General features: G+C 37.4%; 4 protein-coding genes across 4 annotated transcripts; 2 read left to right on the top strand and 2 right to left on the bottom strand.

The window, feature by feature from the left end:
• Positions 1-371: 371 nt before the first annotated feature.
• EAF01_008844 (uncharacterized protein) lies at positions 372-1,168 on the top strand (the record flags this gene model as incomplete). Its single annotated transcript, XM_038917100.1, has 4 exons — positions 372-374; positions 482-751; positions 851-1,107; positions 1,159-1,168. The coding sequence occupies 4 exons, from the start codon at positions 372-374 to the stop codon at positions 1,166-1,168; spliced, it is 540 nt and encodes a 179-aa protein (XP_038767494.1).
• A 664-nt stretch (positions 1,169-1,832) lies between these two features.
• On the bottom strand, positions 1,833-3,884 carry EAF01_008843 (uncharacterized protein; the record flags this gene model as incomplete). The annotated part of the gene is made up of 1 exon (XM_038917099.1): positions 1,833-3,884. One exon carries the CDS (start codon positions 3,882-3,884, stop codon positions 1,833-1,835), a length of 2,052 nt encoding a protein of 683 aa, XP_038767493.1.
• A 2,954-nt stretch (positions 3,885-6,838) lies between these two features.
• EAF01_008842 (uncharacterized protein) lies at positions 6,839-7,785 on the bottom strand (the record flags this gene model as incomplete). The annotated part of the gene is made up of 2 exons (XM_038917098.1): positions 6,839-7,513; positions 7,591-7,785. The coding sequence occupies 2 exons, from the start codon at positions 7,783-7,785 to the stop codon at positions 6,839-6,841; spliced, it is 870 nt and encodes a 289-aa protein (XP_038767492.1).
• Positions 7,786-8,398: 613 nt separating this feature from the next.
• EAF01_008841 (uncharacterized protein) lies at positions 8,399-10,883 on the top strand (the record flags this gene model as incomplete). The annotated part of the gene is made up of 6 exons (XM_038917097.1): positions 8,399-8,668; positions 8,722-9,531; positions 9,595-9,667; positions 9,720-9,984; positions 10,041-10,153; positions 10,204-10,883. The coding sequence occupies 6 exons, from the start codon at positions 8,399-8,401 to the stop codon at positions 10,881-10,883; spliced, it is 2,211 nt and encodes a 736-aa protein (XP_038767491.1).
• Positions 10,884-17,575: the final 6,692 nt, after the last annotated feature.

The following is a 17,575-nucleotide window of genomic DNA, read 5'->3' as shown; positions in this document are numbered from 1 at the left end:
TTTTGTTAACCCTTGCAAGTGAAAGAAAGATTCTTATTATTATTAAGCTGGCATGATTGGCATGGTTCGAGTTGGTTAGTCTCAGTGCTCTGGAGTCTGGTTGCGAGGTTGTTGCTTGGTGGGCAGGTTTACTAAGAGAAAGGAAACCCCGCCTGCCACTAAACTTAATTGGGTTCGCCCTGTGACCAAGATACTGTACCTTCCAGTTAAATGCATCATCTCCTTTCACGCCTCTTCCTTTGGAAAAATACAATCAAAAATAAATAAGAAGCGTACAGTCACAGAAATCTATATCAAAAGACTCATCAATCATATCCATCACAAACTCGAATCATTTGTAGCACATTCAATTATAAAAAACCAGTCACACAATGGTAACGTTTTCCCTTTGCACTTTGAATGCTTACTATATCTTCAATGGCTGAACTCCATGGATTCGTAATGTAAATATCGTTCAAGCTTTACTAACCTCTCCGCATAGACGGATGCAGGTCTACCAGCAGGATGGGAAGTTCGCACTTCAAAATCCAAGAACATTCCCTACTATTTCAACGAAGCGCAGACAATATCAAGCTGGGAGCCTCCAGCAAACACTGATACCGAAAAGCTGAAGGCATATATGGCCGAGCATTACAGCGCCTCGGAGATTGGAGATAATGCCAATGGCCAGGAAGATCAATCGGGAAAGATTAGAGCCAGTCATTTACTGGTGAAGCACAAGGGCAGCAGAAGGCCGAGCAGTTGGCGCGAGGTTTGTTTTCTCCATAACAAAAATTTGAAATCACAATCAACAATCGAGAGACCTCAATGGCTCATTGTGCGCAAGGGAATATGACTAATAATAATATAGGCGGAAATCACACGTACGAAAGAAGAGGCGATGAGCATTATTCTCCAACATGAAGCTCATATCCGTTCTGGAACAACTTCATTGGGTGATCTTGCCGTTAGCGAATCCGATTGCAGTTCTGCCCGTAAGATGGGGGATCTCGGTTTCTTTGGACGGGGAGATATGCAGAAAGAGTTTGAAGAAGCAGCTTTCGCCTTAAAGCCAGGAGAAGTTAGTCATGTGGTTGAAACTGCTTCTGGTTTGCATTTGATTGAAAGGTTGGTTTAGATTGTCATCTACCACGTTCTTTGCCGACTAATTCTTGTTAGACTTGCGTAATATGACTTCGAAATGTTTGAGAGAGACGGAAAGAACGTTAAAAACTCTAAATAATTTACGGGAGTTGTTGTTTAGCTAGGCAAACTGAGACCATTCAGAAATACCATTTGCGCTAGCATTGTACCTTTTTCAATCTTGGATCAACAAATGAAAATACTGAATCTTCTACAGCGTCCTCAACACTTCAATCAAGACTTTATGACCAGTAGATTTAAATGATTTCTGTCAATTCAGTATTCTAATTCGAACAACTGCGGCTAAACAGCTATCAAGATCCCACAATGCTTTCAATATTTCACTTTAGGGTCCATTACTAGAAGAAACAAATGCCGTTTCGATGGGTCACTTTTTTTGATCTATATTTGCAATTCCGGTCACTCGCCTCTTCATGGTATTAATAGCTATATAGATGTGGAGCCACATACATGTAAAGATTCCCCATCTATAGAAAAGGGGCCGGTGCGCTTGATTGCGTAATTCTCACAACCGATGATGTGTAGTTCTCCCGGTGTTAAGTCATTCATAGTATTAAAGATGCAAGTGTGATTTAGCTACTTTCTCAATGGCAGAAAAATATTTTTATTTAGACGATGATATTAATAATGATAACCTATTTGTAACTTTCAATTATTGTCACAAATTCATCCTCGAGAGTGTCCCCTTGCTACCCAGTACATCTTTCCCATGGCTCTCTCCATTCTAGCCCTATGCCTTTGAAAACGGCCATTTCCTTCTTCCTCAATATTTCAATCATACTTTTTTCCATTCTCCCTTCCATATCAACCCTCTCCGTATCTTTTCTAGCTGACCCCTTCACCTCCACACCCCCTTCCAAATCCACCCATTCCCCCGTCCCCCGCTCCCGAATCCCACTACTATCAAATCTCCAATTCTTCTTCTTCTTACAATACTTTCTCAAATCCCTCTGAAACGTTGTTCCCCCAGACCATCCAATAATCGCCGCGCCCGCCGTTTTCCACGGCGTAATAATAATATCTACTCTGCGATGGGGATTTGGATTTTTGGGTTTCTTCCTCTCTTTCCCCTCTCCCTTTTCCTCTTCCTCAACCAGAAAATTAATATCCTGCCAAACCACCAACGCCTTATCCAAACTATCAAAGCCCGTTCCCGCTTTATCTTTTTTCCAGCTCAGATCTACAGCCCACTGTCCTCTCTCACTATTCTTCATCGATTCAAGTAGCACATTCGTAATCCATCCCTTCTCCTCCAATCTCCACGTTAATTCTGGGAGGAACCCTAAGGTGCGCTTCTCATCCGGATGCGTAAGCATAATATCCACATCTCCGCTTTCTGGTTTTCCCCTCCGATATCCCCCTACGATCACCATCTGAAACCCTGGATCGATTTGCCGCGCCTCGGAAAGAATGATAGAGCCGATGGCTTCGACTTCGGAGCGGGGGATCGTGGAATTAAACTCCTCGTAATATTTGACTCCGATTTTCTGCACCGGTTTGAGATCATTCCAGCCTTCGACCACGATATCGTCGAGATCTTTCCAGTTTCTCTGATCGTGAAATTCGCGCGCGGTAATATCGGCTACACCCCAGATGTTGTAGAAGGCTTTTAGGACTTGCATGCGGGGATTGTGTTCGAAGTCGAGGACTTCGTCGATGGTTCCTGTGTTGAGGAATTGGTGGAGGAGATTGGCGATTTTTTGATCGCATCCTGGGAGACGGATGACTTCGTTGGGGGAGCGGAGAGGATAGGGGTAGGCTGCTATGGAGGCGATAGAAGTGCTGTAGGCGCGAACACCGATGGGGTCGCCGTCGAGAAGACGTTTTAGCTTGATGGTTTTGAGTTGGTAGATGAAGGGATCGTTGGGAGAGGTTAATGGGGTTGGTCTTTCACAGGAGTAGATTGTTTTGAGGTATTCTGGTAATGGGGGGAAGTGTGAAGGATCGTCGTGTTCGGAGGTGGTTTGAGCCAGGAGGGTGGGTCGGGTAAGTGGTTTGCTTGATTGTTGCTGTCGATAATGCGGACTGTATCCACGGTTAGGAGAGCCCCCTGAATCAGTTGCTGCGCGAGTTAGGAGGTTCGAAGGGAGAAATTTTGGTGGCTCCGTTACTCGTCGTCCTTCGTATATTAGATATTTGTCTATGGGAAGCAATATCCCTTCTCTGATTGAATCGAAATACCAGTCAATTTTCAGAACCCTGAAAGTGTTTTGACCATTGACATCATCTGGAACTTTGCCGATGTCTTCAAATTTGACAATGTTTCCACCATAACTGCTTCCAATAGGAGCAGGAGAACTCGTCCCATCAGCTGACTTCAACTTTTTCCTAGCCATTTCCCCTCTCCTCTCTTCCTCTTCCTCGAATTCAGTTTTATCCTCATCAGAACTAAGTTCAATAACCTCATGCCCATCACCATTCAAAATACTTCTCCGCTCCTTCTTCCCCCCTCCAGCTTTTCTCTTCCTCCCCATCTCCTCCTTCACCCCAGAATCCACTCCCCCTATCTTTGCTATCTCATTCCCAGAATTCGTGACATCAAGCGTCTTGAATTTCAATTTCCTCAACTCAAATTCCACTCTCGTCTTCGTAGGAATTCTCGTAAGTCCCACTTCGGCTTCTTGAATAGTATATCGCAAAGCGCCAAATCCATCCAATCCGTCTTCTAGTTCTCTGCTTTCTTTATCACTGAGAAGAAATTTAAAAACATAGCTTGGAGGGAATTGGAGTATTGAAGACATGTTTGTAAATTGTGGTTGATCAAAAGCCCCCAAGTGTGTTTTGTTAATTCGAGCCAGTCTTGACAATTTATAGTTTGATGCTGGTTCTCAAGTACGACCATCAGGTGAATGGTCAGAACAAGTATTCATTGGGTGGAAATGAATACAGTGAATGAGAAAAATTGTATGGAAGGGACAGTATTCCATTGCAGATATATGAGCTGAATTGATTCAATTGAGATTAATTAAAATTAATTGTAAAGTGCAATGACGTTACAAAGAATGCGAACTGCTAGCTTTAATAGTGAATCATGTACTCGTAATGTGATCATAACAGCTAGAGCTTAGCTAAGCCCCTCATAATAAAGTAGTCAAGACATCCCAAATTGATTAGAATAACATTAAAATAACATAACTTATGGTGAACCAGGTTATATGGAAAACCGGGTCACATTTAGCCTATCATTGACTTCAAACCCCAACAAATTTTGCTATATATATCAAATTACCTTTTACACTTTTTCAAATTAAAAAGAAAATATAGAATATTATTATTATACTTCAATTAAAGGAATTTAAATTAATTAAAAAGATTGTAGAGTATTTTAAAGTTCCTAAGTCAATTCTTATAGTTAGAATTATTAAAAGAAAATTATGTACTTAATCTCATAAAATAACTCAAATTCTTTCAAATATAAAAGAAAATACTTTTGTATAATGGATTTTATAATTTATTATTATTAGATTCCCTATTATATTTATATTAATGAAAGAAATGATCGACGAAATTCATTTTTGATATATTCAGATTGTATTATTTCGAATTTCTATTTTAATAGAAATTCCATTTATAGACTACAAATAAATCTATAAATTCCAAAAACGATATTTAGAATTTAAAATATACTATTTACATTAATTAAAGTTTAATTAGGTTAAAAAAGCAATATTAGAGAATATTCAGGCTTGGTTTGATATATTTTGTATATATCTCATTAAACAAAAGTATGAATTAGATAATATACATAATATAAATGAAACCGGATTTAAAGTTAGAAGTACTCAAAGTATATATATTATAATCGATTTTATTCAAAAATCGAATTGAAAAGTTACAATTAGTAAATAAGAATGAATAATTGTATTTAAATATGTTAATATAGCTGGAAAGGCTTTATCATTTATGATCATTTTTAAGACTCAAAATATAAATTTTGTATAGATTTTAAAGAATATACCTTAAAGCTAATAGTTCTTTACTAGTACGAATAAATAAATCTTAAATAATTATAAATTAAAATAACTAAAAAGGGTTTTCGAATTAGAATTTAAGAAAGTATTAGGTGATTAATTTCGACTTTTAATTATAAATAATTATTTAAGTTATATTATAGGTAGCTTTATTGCTTTCTATATAAAGAAGAATATTAATTTACTTATATTATCTCCTTATTACTCTCATTTACTTTAATCACTTAATATTATAGTATATAGATGTTACGGGAGCTGCCTCTAGGGTCACGTGGAAGTGTCTAGAGATCTCTCGAGGTGGTTTAGACTAGACTTCAAGTAGGAATTCAATAAGGTTGTAACTGGTTGCAATTCTCGTAACTATAGTATGAAACTAATGATTGATCTTGAGCACGAAGCTCTACATTGTAATGAAACCCATTCCCTTATATAGACCTTCGTTCTCGTCTGGATAGCTTGGGTAGACTGTCTATCCTGTCTATCCACGGATAGCCTGGATAGCTTGCCTATCCTGTCTATCCATCACGTGACACTTGCCCCGTGACCTATATGATACTACTGCTTATCTAACCTGTGCTTACTAGATAACCTGTAACCGCTATCCCTCCTGTGCCTACTGTAGGATAGGTGCCAACAAAAGATAGGTACCTATCTTTTAATCATTGCTTATTGATTCGGTTACCGCTATCTTTCGTTACCCTTTAATCCAACTGTCCCTACAGTGCTGTTTTCGTAGGTTCCAACACCAAGGCCTTAGGTTTATCTTATAATCCATGTTGCGGTGCGGGTACCTCCGTAACAATAGACTAATAAAACGATATTATATTTTAAAGGTCGATTGATATTCTCGAGCTAATATAAAGCAAATCTAAAAAGCTAAATAAATAAAATTCTTTCAAAATATTAGAAAAAAGGTATTAAATTCTTTTAATATTAAAGCTAATTAAAGAGAAGCTGGTTTAATATTTTTTGTCCTACAAAAAGTATTTGATTTATTATTATTTAACTTTTTCTAATAACCTTTCACTTTATAAATAAGAACCTCTAATTAAGATCTAGATTTATCTATATTTAAAAGCTTTTTTTCAAATAGGACAGAATTAAGACAAATAAATTAGACCTTTAATAAAGCTTTAGTAAATAATAATTCTTTTATATTACTAATTTATTAATATGCTAAAAGAATAATTAAGCTTATAGAATCTCAAAATGCTAAGATAGCCCTATTTCAAAAACAATTCGCTAATACTCAGAAAGTAATTGAAACTTGAAAGAAGAGAATTAAAAATAAAAGAGTTAAATTACAAGGTCAATTTATCTTTAATAATAAGAAAGTATTAAAAATAGTATATAAAGTAAAGGAAAAATCTAAGAAGAAAAAGCTATAAGGATAACCATGTAAATATTCAATTGAAAAATTAAAAGAAAAGATTAAAGAAGAAAAGCTAAAGAATAGTTTAAATAATTTAGAATTGGAATTGAATGAATGTGTAGTTTATAGAATAAGATTACATAGAGAGAATTGAATTTTGTGACCCGGTTCCCCATATGACCCGGTTCCCCATATGACCCGGTTCACCATAAGTTACGTTACTTATAAAATGAAGGTTTATTATCCTGATTAATGGGATGAGCTATTCACAAGAAAGAACTCGTGAAAATAAGGTTCATGAGGGGTGTTAGATGAATCCTAGAATGTGGAATGCGAAAAAAGCTTCATTCGCTTATAATCTGTTGGCAACCCACTTCCACCAAGCATCAACTGATCCACCATCAGATCCAACTACATTACCACCAGCTACTTCAACAGAGATGTTGAACTCTTCCATTTGTGAAAATTTGAAGTCGGTAGAACCCATTTCTCCTAGCCATTCATCTTTATCTTCGTCCTCCTCTGTAGACATCCCCGAATCAAGTAGACCTTTTGATCGCGAGACTCTAACTTTGGTAATTTCTCTTTCCAGACTACTTTTGACTAATGCGGCTGGAAGAGCAGTGAATAGATCCATCTTGTTGGCAGCAATGAGTAACGGTAGTTCTTGGGGTGCCTTTGTGGTAGTTTTTCCATCCATGAGCTTTTGCATGAGGAGGAGTAGATCGTGTAGATAATCGGCAGCCTCTCTTAGACCCTCATCTCCAGCTCCCAATGTAGTAGCATCGACTTGATATATTACACCTCGAAGGTTTTGAGCAGTTGAGAGCTGTTCGAATGCATGGTGTCGCAGTTTTCCATGCCCAGGAGTATCAAGTAGGAGGAATTTCTTATGAACTTGATTGGTAGGATCATTCACTGAACGATATTTATTCGAGGCAGCTACTGTATCAACCGGTAGAGAGCATTCGGCGGATGAAATAGTTTGGGAAGTATGAGTAGTTGCAGGCTTGTTCTCTCGTTCGAACTATGATTGATTATTATTAGTGTTTGTGATGGCTACTCACCTCATGCGACAAAGGCCTCTTCTGTTGAATTACTTACAAGAGTAAGAAGTGCCGTTTTTCCTGCGCCGCTTGGTCCAATCAACACAATAGAGGGCAAAGATGTGAAACCAGTTGCGCGAAAGACTACAGAGTGGAGGAATATCGGTATCGAAAGGACTAGGATAATTGCAATGATCAAACCCAATGGCGAGGGGTTCATCAGAGTATAAATCCAATCCTGTGAAGAAGACATGACCAAAGAGAAAAGGGCCTTGTTATTCAGAAACTTGAGGATCGACGACTTTCATCAAGTACCACCCACTAGAAGTACATGTAGAAAAAAGTCTCCCCGTTTGTGATGGGATGATATTGCGAGTGGTCTTTTCCTTATGGTGGTGTTGTTCTTTCGCAAGGCTATGGAAATTTATTTTGTGGTGACGGATACGTCGTATGTGCATGTAATTTAGGGGGTTCCACATGCTGAGCTGTGCTATAGAAAATTGACTTTACCCCTGTCACCGCTTCCACAACAAGGCAAGCCAGATACTAAAATAAAGTACCAACAGATACTCAGCCTTGTATGCACTCTACTAGTTGGGGAAGGAAAAGGAAAGACTACCAGTCCATGTAATAAGCAGGAAAGGAATATAATCTCAATTGAAAGCCACGGAGAATACAACTAGTCAGCTCTTCCAATTATAAAATTCTTCATTCACTGGTTTTTTCCTTTCTTACTGACTTCTTTGCTTTACTCTATTATTATGTATGTGTTGTCATAACGTTCACGATTGATATCCCACATACCGTAATCCATTTCATTCCCTCGACACCTCGAACACTCTCAATCCAGTTTCCTTGGTCCCGAGATGGCCCTCGGAGACTCGAAATCCTCCTCTGGGACGGACTCTTCGAAGAAAAATGCTCCAATAATGCCAAGTGGGAAGTCAAATGTCGTGGCGCCTACTCTCAGTGATGATAATCATGTAGAGCTTGGGGATATGACACCTCCAGAACAGCCCGCAGCGGATATAATGCAGCTTGCTCGGATAGGAGACACTCAAGCGGTAGAAAAGCTATTCGATGATGGCACATTTGATGCTACCTATAGTGACGGCGAGGGCATAACACCTTTACATGTGCGACTCGATTCCCATTGTGCAAGATTTCCCTAACTAATGTATTCACACAGTGGGCGGCTATTAACAACCAGTATGCCATGTGCCAATTTCTCTTGAAAGCCGGCGCAGATGTGAACAAGAAAGGAGGAGAGTCTGTAGCTACACCGGCAATGTGGGCTGCTCAGAGATGCCACTATTATATCGTTCACCTATTACTGGAAAATGGCGCTGATCCTCTAATCACGGATGTCCAAGGATACAATATTCTCCATCTGGCTACATTCGAGGGGAATATATTCCTACTCGTTCTTCTTCTACATCAAAACATTAATGTTGACGTGCTCGATGGCCAGCGACATACTTGTTTAATGTGGGCGGCATACAAGGGATTACCGAGTTGCGTAGATTTGTTCTTGAGATGGGGTGCTGATGTTCATGCCACGGATGAAACTGGATTCACTGCACTACATTGGGCATTGGTAAAGGGATCTCAGGGATGCATACAAAAATTAATTGAATACGGAGCGGATAGATTTGCCGAAACCTCGACCGGCAAAACCCCAGCGATCACAGCTCAAGAGATGAAGACGGAGAGAATTTGGCACAAGGCTCTTACAGAATGTGGCTACGATGAGGATGCTAAACCGGTTCTTATCAGCTTTCCCATGTCATCATGGCTGCTAAAAGACAAACGCGCATTCATGAACAAGTTCTTCTTCTTATGGCCATTCCTGATTCTTTGGACGATGATCATGATCAGCAGTCAAATGGTGATATTTATTGGTGTGCCTATGGCATTGTTCTTTGGGTATTCGTTGCAATGGTTGGCTCAGCAGGTATTAGAGTATGCGCCTTCAGATATGAAGCATTTACATAAAACGGTATGTCAAAAAAGACTTTCTACATTACTTTCAAGAGCAACACTGATGATTATGTAATTTTAGCCTTGGCTTGCAGGAATCTTTTCTGCTACCTTATTTTGGGTCGGTGTTAGATGGATGACAACTTTGTTACCAGGTTTGTAATCAAGAAACACTTTTATTATGAGAATCTATACTGACAATGTTAGCTACCTATGGCACTTATCCGCTCTCTAATCTCTTATTTTTCGCCTTTTACAGTCTAACTGGATACTTCTACTTTTGTTCAATGGTCTACGAGCCAGGTCATGTTCCAAAGCTGGGCGGTTTGACCCAGCAAAAGGCTGTAATTGATGAATTATTGAGTGTGTGGAAGTTTGATGAGCAAAATTTTTGTGTTCATTGCATGGTTCGCCAACCCCTTAGAAGCAAGCATTGTAAGAGGTGCAACCGATGCGTAGCGAAGCATGATCAGTAAGCTCATTTTTTACATCTTGGTCTTGAAAAGGATTACTAATATAGTGACCTAGTCATTGTCCTTGGATCAACAATTGTGTCGGTGTCAATAATCATAGACATTTCTTCCTCTATCTTGTGTGCTTGGAACTCGGAATTATCTTCTTAGTTAGAGTTGCTATCGGATGTAAGTGTCATCCGAATTTTTGCATGAAATCAATACTAATTGAGAGTAAGACTTTGAAGGTTTCGTTGGAAAGGGCGAGCAGGAGTGCAACTTTCTTTCACCTACACTATGTGGAATTGTTAACTCGGATTCTTACACTCTAGTGTTGGTATTGTGGGCAATCTTGCAACTGACATGGGTTACTATGTTACTATTCGTCCAACTGATCCAGATCTCAAGAGCCATGACCACTTGGGAAAATATGCGCGGTACACACGCTGGAGGCAAAACTTCCCAGGCCATTACCAATGCTCTCACCACTGGCGCTACATCAAGATCAGGCGGTCAAGTCGGAAATGCTGGACTTGGTCCCGATCCCGCTTTACCACCAACCCACGCACCAGGTGGCCACGGCCATCATCACGCTCACAAAGCCGGCTGTTTCGCACAGTGGAAGAAAATCCTCGGTGTGGACACATTTGTTGAAACTGCCTTCCATGGCTACGAAGGAAGCAAAAACCGACGCCGGGCACCTCAAAATCCTTTCTCCCGTGGTTGCATCGGAAATTGTAAAGATTTCTGGTGTGATCCGGCGCCGGTTTTTGGAAAGAGAGAAAATGGTGCGGCGATGTTGGGGGGTCAGGTAGTTAATTATACGAAAATGTATGACACGCCTTCAAGAATGGAGATGAGGAGGGGCGGAGATGATGGTGGAGCGTATGAGAGTGTGGCAGCGGATGAGGCGGTCTAGATGAGAGGATGATATTTGGGGGATAGATAGAAGATATCACTGTGTCTAGGGAGAGAGAACAGTTTATGATTCATGAATATATTTTTATTGGTTGCGGAACTGTTTATTGGGTTTTTCTGGGTGATGATTTTCGTGTGATGACTGAAATTTGCTTCAATGTCGAAGTCAAAAGGGGGTATAACTGACACATCCGATCGCGGTCGCAACAGATTCACATACTCGCTTGAAGTTTTGACAACCGAATGTAAGGCACAGAGCACTTTTTACCACGTTATTCTTCGATCAGAAGTAGTGTTTTACGATATAATTATATAAATCAGCATCTCCAACTCGTAACTTTTACCCAGCAATGCCCCTTATTACTTAGCGAAAATCCACTCCATCTGCCGAATTTTCAGGGTCGTGAATCATTGAGATTTGTAGTGTTGTATATATTATCTCGCGAAATTCGTACAAAAATAGTGAGGATTAATGATTCTGAGTTTACTATGTATGGTTTGGGGTTGCGAAAAAACTTTAGAATTGTTTGATTTGTTGATGATTGAATTAGTTAACGTAATTTATCAGCATGTGGGCCATATCAGCATGTGGGCCATTTTCACCTCAATTCATACTTTCAAATACAGATTATTCAACAATCATTATATTAATTGATTAAAACTATTAAGAATCTAATAATTTAGGATCTATTATATTGTTTTAATAAGTTCTTGAATTATAATCTGGTTTTTCATATTTATTATAGTATTTATTAGAAAATACTTCCTCATTAGAATTCCCTTTATTTTGATGCTTGTTATGTTGAATCTGAATATCAATCTTTTATTAAAATAATATATCAAGAGCCTCTTATTTAATGAATACTCCTCCTTAATATAATTAAGTTTTTTTTATACATCAATACTTATTTAATATCTTATTTGTTTTTTAAAGTGTATAAATCTTTATATTTAAAAGTATATTCTTATAAGTTAATTTCTCTATACTCTTAATTAGAGTTAGTATAGTTTTAAATAAAAATATAGGGAAGCTTGATTGATAATAATTTATTTGAGATTTGATTAATATTGATTAAGAAAGAGCTTCAATTGGGTTGTAAGAGGTTTGAGAGACTTATTGATTTAGATTGGAAGAGGGGGGGTAAGATATACAAATTCGAATATCTAATTTCGAAAGTATAGTTTCAAAATTAAATAGTATTAAACCTATTCCTCGAAATCCTGATTTTATATTCTGAAAGGTGATTAATTCTTTATATATAGTTTTAAAAGCTATAAAGAATTTAATCTTTAAAATATAATTAATATATATCTTAATAAATTCATTAATTTAAATACTATATGAACATTTCAGATTGCTAAAACAACTTATATTAAGTGATTAAATTAAATAACTTGAATATAATGGTAAATATATATATTTAATATTATTCTCCTTATAATAGTTCTGAAATAATATTGATTTGTAATTTTCATATCTATTTAATATTAATATTCGATATTTGTCCTTTCTTTAATTCTTAATATACTTATCGAAGTGTTTTAATCATTCTAAATCTATCTTATTGTTTATTCATCTATTAGATATAGATTTGATAGTTTATTCTATAAAAAGATTTATTTCAATGTATTAATTAAAGAGATAAACTTGTTTTTGAATTATTAGAAATGGGGGAATAGTTTCACCCTTTTCATTTCTATATATTATTGTTGTAGTCTATTCCCAATTGCCTGGTTGTACTGATTTACTTCTGCCGCATTTCTCAGTATTAATAACAATTATTACTATACTTATAATCCTTATTATAAAGTCTGTTTTATTAAAATTATAGAAATCTTTATTTAAAATATTATATTTTACTTATATATTCATAATTAATCAAAATTAATCTTTAATAAGCTTAGAATCTTTATAAAGAGCTTTTTGAAAGTTATAAATATAATTAAAATATATTTTTAATTCAATTCGATGTTTTATAAATTGATATACCCAAAGCTTTCTAATATATTTCATATTTTTTAGTTTAAGAATATAATTTATCATATCTTTTATACTCTTGATTTTAAATGGAAATCCTCTTGAATCCATATTGAGTATATATTCGATAATAATATCCTCTTTTAACTCCAAAAGATTATGAGATTTATATCGATATTCTGTATGAGGAGTAAAACCGTCAATTCTATGCTGTAGTGTTGTATACAGGACATTATATATTTTAGCAATTTTTCGAATGTTTAGTTTTTTGTCTTTTTGAATAGCTTCAATGGCAAGGAGTATATAGGCTTTTTGGTTATTCGAATTCATTATAGATCGTTGATAAAACGCATGTTGAAAGAGAAAAGTATGAATTGAGGTGAAAGTGGCCCATATGCTGATATGGCCCACATGCTGATAAATTACGTTACTAGATTTTTTTAGTAGATGCTTTGAAGTTTTTTTAATGGGTTGGTGATTGGGTAATGGGTACTATCATATCGAGGCGTTTCGATCCATATAAAGTAAGCTAGTGGACCCTGAAATTGAGGATCCTTGCTAGCTCTTTTACGGATTTGGGAAGAGAATACGTTGTGAATACGAAATACGGAAAGATTAGTCGGCTTTCGCGTAAGGTTGTTGTAATCGTCAATTGATTGACTGTTGGAACTTGAATAGGCTTTTTGGGTACACGGATTTGGAAGTTGTGGATCTATGGTCTTTCTAGGAGAGGACTTAACGTGGTAATGTACGGTATGAGAGGATTGTTTATGGAGTTTAGAGAAAGGGTTGGGGGTTGGGTGGATTGGCTAGTGTTGTAACAGTTGTATGGAAGTTGAAATGCAGGAATGAGTCCGGTCTTTTTGCATTTTCCGTGTAGTTTTGGAATGCGTAGTGTTGGAGATATTGTTGACTTCTAATTTGGATCTCTGTGATTGGAATAAATTCATTAGAAGCGTTCTCCTATCTCCCCTATCAATTTTTCAATCATACACCCTCTTTTTTGGGGGGGTAAACCCTCCTACTGATCTAGCCCCCCTTCCCCTCTCTCATCCCATTACTTCCCTCCAATCATCTTAATCTTCCTAATAAGACGGCCTTTTTTTATGGAAGTAACCTCTAAATTTTGTTGATAGAATCTTTAGCATAGATCGAGTGTCAAATTAATGGCAGAGGTTGCAGAAGAGGATGTATGTCTACGACCGCAGAATTACTAAGGGTGTGCAACGACAGATAATATCCCAGGAAATTTTAGGTGTCCCATCAAATGACACCAGGCTGCTGTTGATACTGCGGAGACGTACTGAAGAAATACAATTGATTTCAAGTCGCTGCATGTGAACAAATGAAGAGTGTGTAGATGATACAGTACCGGCCGAGATTCTACCATATCAATTGTTGCTAGCTCCTCGTTGCTGAATGGTTACTTGGCATTCAACATCTACTGTTTGGCAGCTCAATAAAATTGGTGGATGGGCCACAATACTCAGTTTTTGACATCATAGGTATTTGAAGCATGGTCATAGAATGATTGGGAACTGGCAGTTTGGTACTGGTGCAATGTGTGATGACTGGATTTCGAAAGGATAAAGAAGTATAATGCCCAAGATTAAGTCAAAATGACGGGGAACTTGGCTGGATAGTTATGGAACATGGATAGCAGGAAGTTCTATGTCATCTACTAGAGTATGTGATTTAATGAAATTCTTGCGTCTTTTAGGGTCCAAATATATATCGAAATCTTGTCTTCTAGGAAGTTTAGCACAGATTACAAGATTCAAAAAGCATGCAAGTCACCAGCGACGTAGTAGACCCATAATTCTTGCGTCATGAAAGTGGTAAGATTGAGACTTGGTCAACGGGGCAGGAGTGCAGGAGCGTTCCTTTTGAGTGGAAGCCAGATTTATTGAGGATTATTTCACAGTGATTCAGAAAGAGTTCAATATATACACCATGAAAACACATAGTTTTACAGAAAATTCGTGCTCATTCAAGCATCGTGAAAGCTTTCAACTCGATATATATGTAGAATGGACTTATAATTATGGTACTGACTACTTGGCCAGAGACTGCTTCCATACAGAGGCAGATTTTAGGCGGGCACTTATTGTTCCCACCATTTTTGTAGCGCACCTGCAGACTATTGTTCTCACCAAGAGTAACAAAAGTCTAATTAGTCCCTGCCACACCGCAAGTAGATCGCCATCCGTAGTCAATGAATTCATTGGGAGTTAAACTCCCCCTAGCTTCATGTAAGTTCTGTTCAAGTACGGAGATCTGAAAAGTATATGTGGAGATGCTTAAAACAAGGCTAGAGAGAACTTTCTATCCGCGAATATTACGAATGATGTTGGCGATGTTACAAATTCAGTGCATCACCTCGGCGCATTCATCCCAGTACGGTCCGAGGTTTCTCACAAAGCATTCGACCATGTCAAGGTTTTTCAAGAAGCTCATTGGCATAATTTGACATCAAAGCTTGGTGGCAAAGCGTTCAATAATTTCAAGACACTCAATTGCAAAGACGTGGGAGGGAGCAGGAGTATTGTTGAGTCGAGGGCAACGTTACGAATTAGGACTAGCGATGAGGAGGTCCGCAATCAAAAGCCGTTCACTGCAATCCCTATACCTTACGTCACTGTAACTCTTGACCCACAGGGAAAAGTGAAGCCGGAAGTTAAGAACGAGATGTTCGACAATATCACAGAAAGGGGAAGTACGTACTTCCTAAAATTCCTATTGAGCTCGTTGTTCCTTGTTATAATTTAGTGGAACCGGTACTTGTTGGCGACATCGAGTGAGATAACCCAGGGAGAGTAAGAGAAGCGCAACGCTTGTTGTGGATACTGAAGATGGAACTTGACTTTTCTTATGATAGATCGTTGTGAACAGCTGATCAGCTGGATATCGCTTTGCAAGAGGTTGCTAAGCGAGAAAGAACACATGGAGATAAATCCTTCTACAATAGAATCGAAGCCGGCAAGTGTCTTAAAATACCATCAAATGACGAAGCTTGTTTGTCATACCAACGATAGACCGCCCGGCAGTGCAAGAAAAAAGGCATTGACCGAGAGCATGTAGTCGCAGAATTATCGTCATCCACAACGCCCAAATTAAGAACACTACGATGTAACTGCCCCAACACAGATGGTTGAGGATATTCATCCCGGTCGTGATACTCTAGTCTCTCCTCACATTTATCTGGACTCTCAGTCATTTCATAACCTCACACTAGTCGCGACGAAATGCAAGCTGCCCCTACCCAAATTACCATCCAGTCCCAAACTAAGCATTTTAGGCAGGCAACACTCGCCAATCTGAATAAGAGCCAGTGGCACTCCATGAAGTTCTATGGGAAGGATCACAAAATGCAAAAATTTGGCCCCTGGGTATTGAAACTTGCAGGAGCAATGAGAAAACATATTAGAAAACACAACTGTATGATCTCGTAGAGCCGGAAGGGATAAGAACTTTCAATCTCTTGGCATTTTTGCACGAAGCTCTTCGTGGACTTTGAATTTGGATTTACTTATTTTTGATATGATCTTTCACTTCATTTGGATATCCCAGTCGATTTGAATCTCTCAAATCGTTCGAGTCTATCTGCTGAATTCAACCTTTTAACCCACTAGAATCCCTCAAACGATTAACGACTTTGAGTTGATCAGAATCTCCCAATCCATCGCAAAAACTCGACCACTGGGTGTTCAGCTCATTTGATTGGTCATTCTGATCAAAAAGTTTTGCCTGAACATTCCGAATATCCTCGTATATCAAACACACTATGAAAACGCGAATAGCACATTAGAATGAAAATAACACAGCACCTGGTCTGACTAGGTTCGCCCCCAATAGCTACTGATTGTTGAGCATGAATTTGAGGGTCTGAAGCCTGCAACAAGCTAAGTATTCGATGGTACGATTAATATAATAGTAACTTATATCCAAGAGCGCTCCTATTATAAAGATAAGCCTGTAAGATCAGTTGATTGTCAAATTTCAATTAGAACATTGTTGTGTGTCGAATATGGTTCTATGTCTTGTGAAGTAAATTAATATACTCGATTTCATAACTAGCTTTCAAAACGTGATTTCATGGTCTCGCAATCTTTTAGCTGAAATCAATCAATTATAAAATCCTAATTTTATTAATATAGTTTCAAAATTAAAAATTCCTATATTGAATAAAAGTTATTATTTTATTGAATTAATTTTTTAAATTTAAATTGATTTGAAGTAATATAAATAAACTAATAATGATTTTCAAATAATATAATATTTTAAAGGTTTTTATAATTAGTTTTCAAAAGAAAGTCTTTAGTTTTTAGATTTTTATTTTTATTTTTAGATTTTTATTTTAATTAATATAATTTTAGATTAATTGAAAATTGAGTATATAATAGATTTAATTACTATTTATTATAAAATATCATTTTTATTGAAATCAATACTAAATTAATAAAGTTATTATAAAATAAATAATAGAAATATAATATTTAAATGTTTTTAATAAGGGACGAAAAAGTTATGTTTTAAAAGCTAGTTATGAAATCGGGTATAAAGCGGTGAAATTCTGCCACACGAACAGGCGATTGATGTCGGTTATTTTTTAAGTCCACCTCCCTCCTTGCACCCCACTACCCCAAGCTGTTGACACCATCTCCATACTGCATGGCTACAGTATTACCCTACATTCAACAACTCTGATACCAACT

This window comes from Botrytis porri (assembly GCF_014898465.1).
Source record: "Botrytis porri strain MUCL 3234 chromosome Unknown BPOR_012, whole genome shotgun sequence".
Taxonomy (NCBI): domain Eukaryota; kingdom Fungi; phylum Ascomycota; class Leotiomycetes; order Helotiales; family Sclerotiniaceae; genus Botrytis; species Botrytis porri.
The sequence above is the reverse complement of the archived record's forward strand: the minus strand, read 5'-3'. Positions and strand labels throughout refer to the sequence as shown.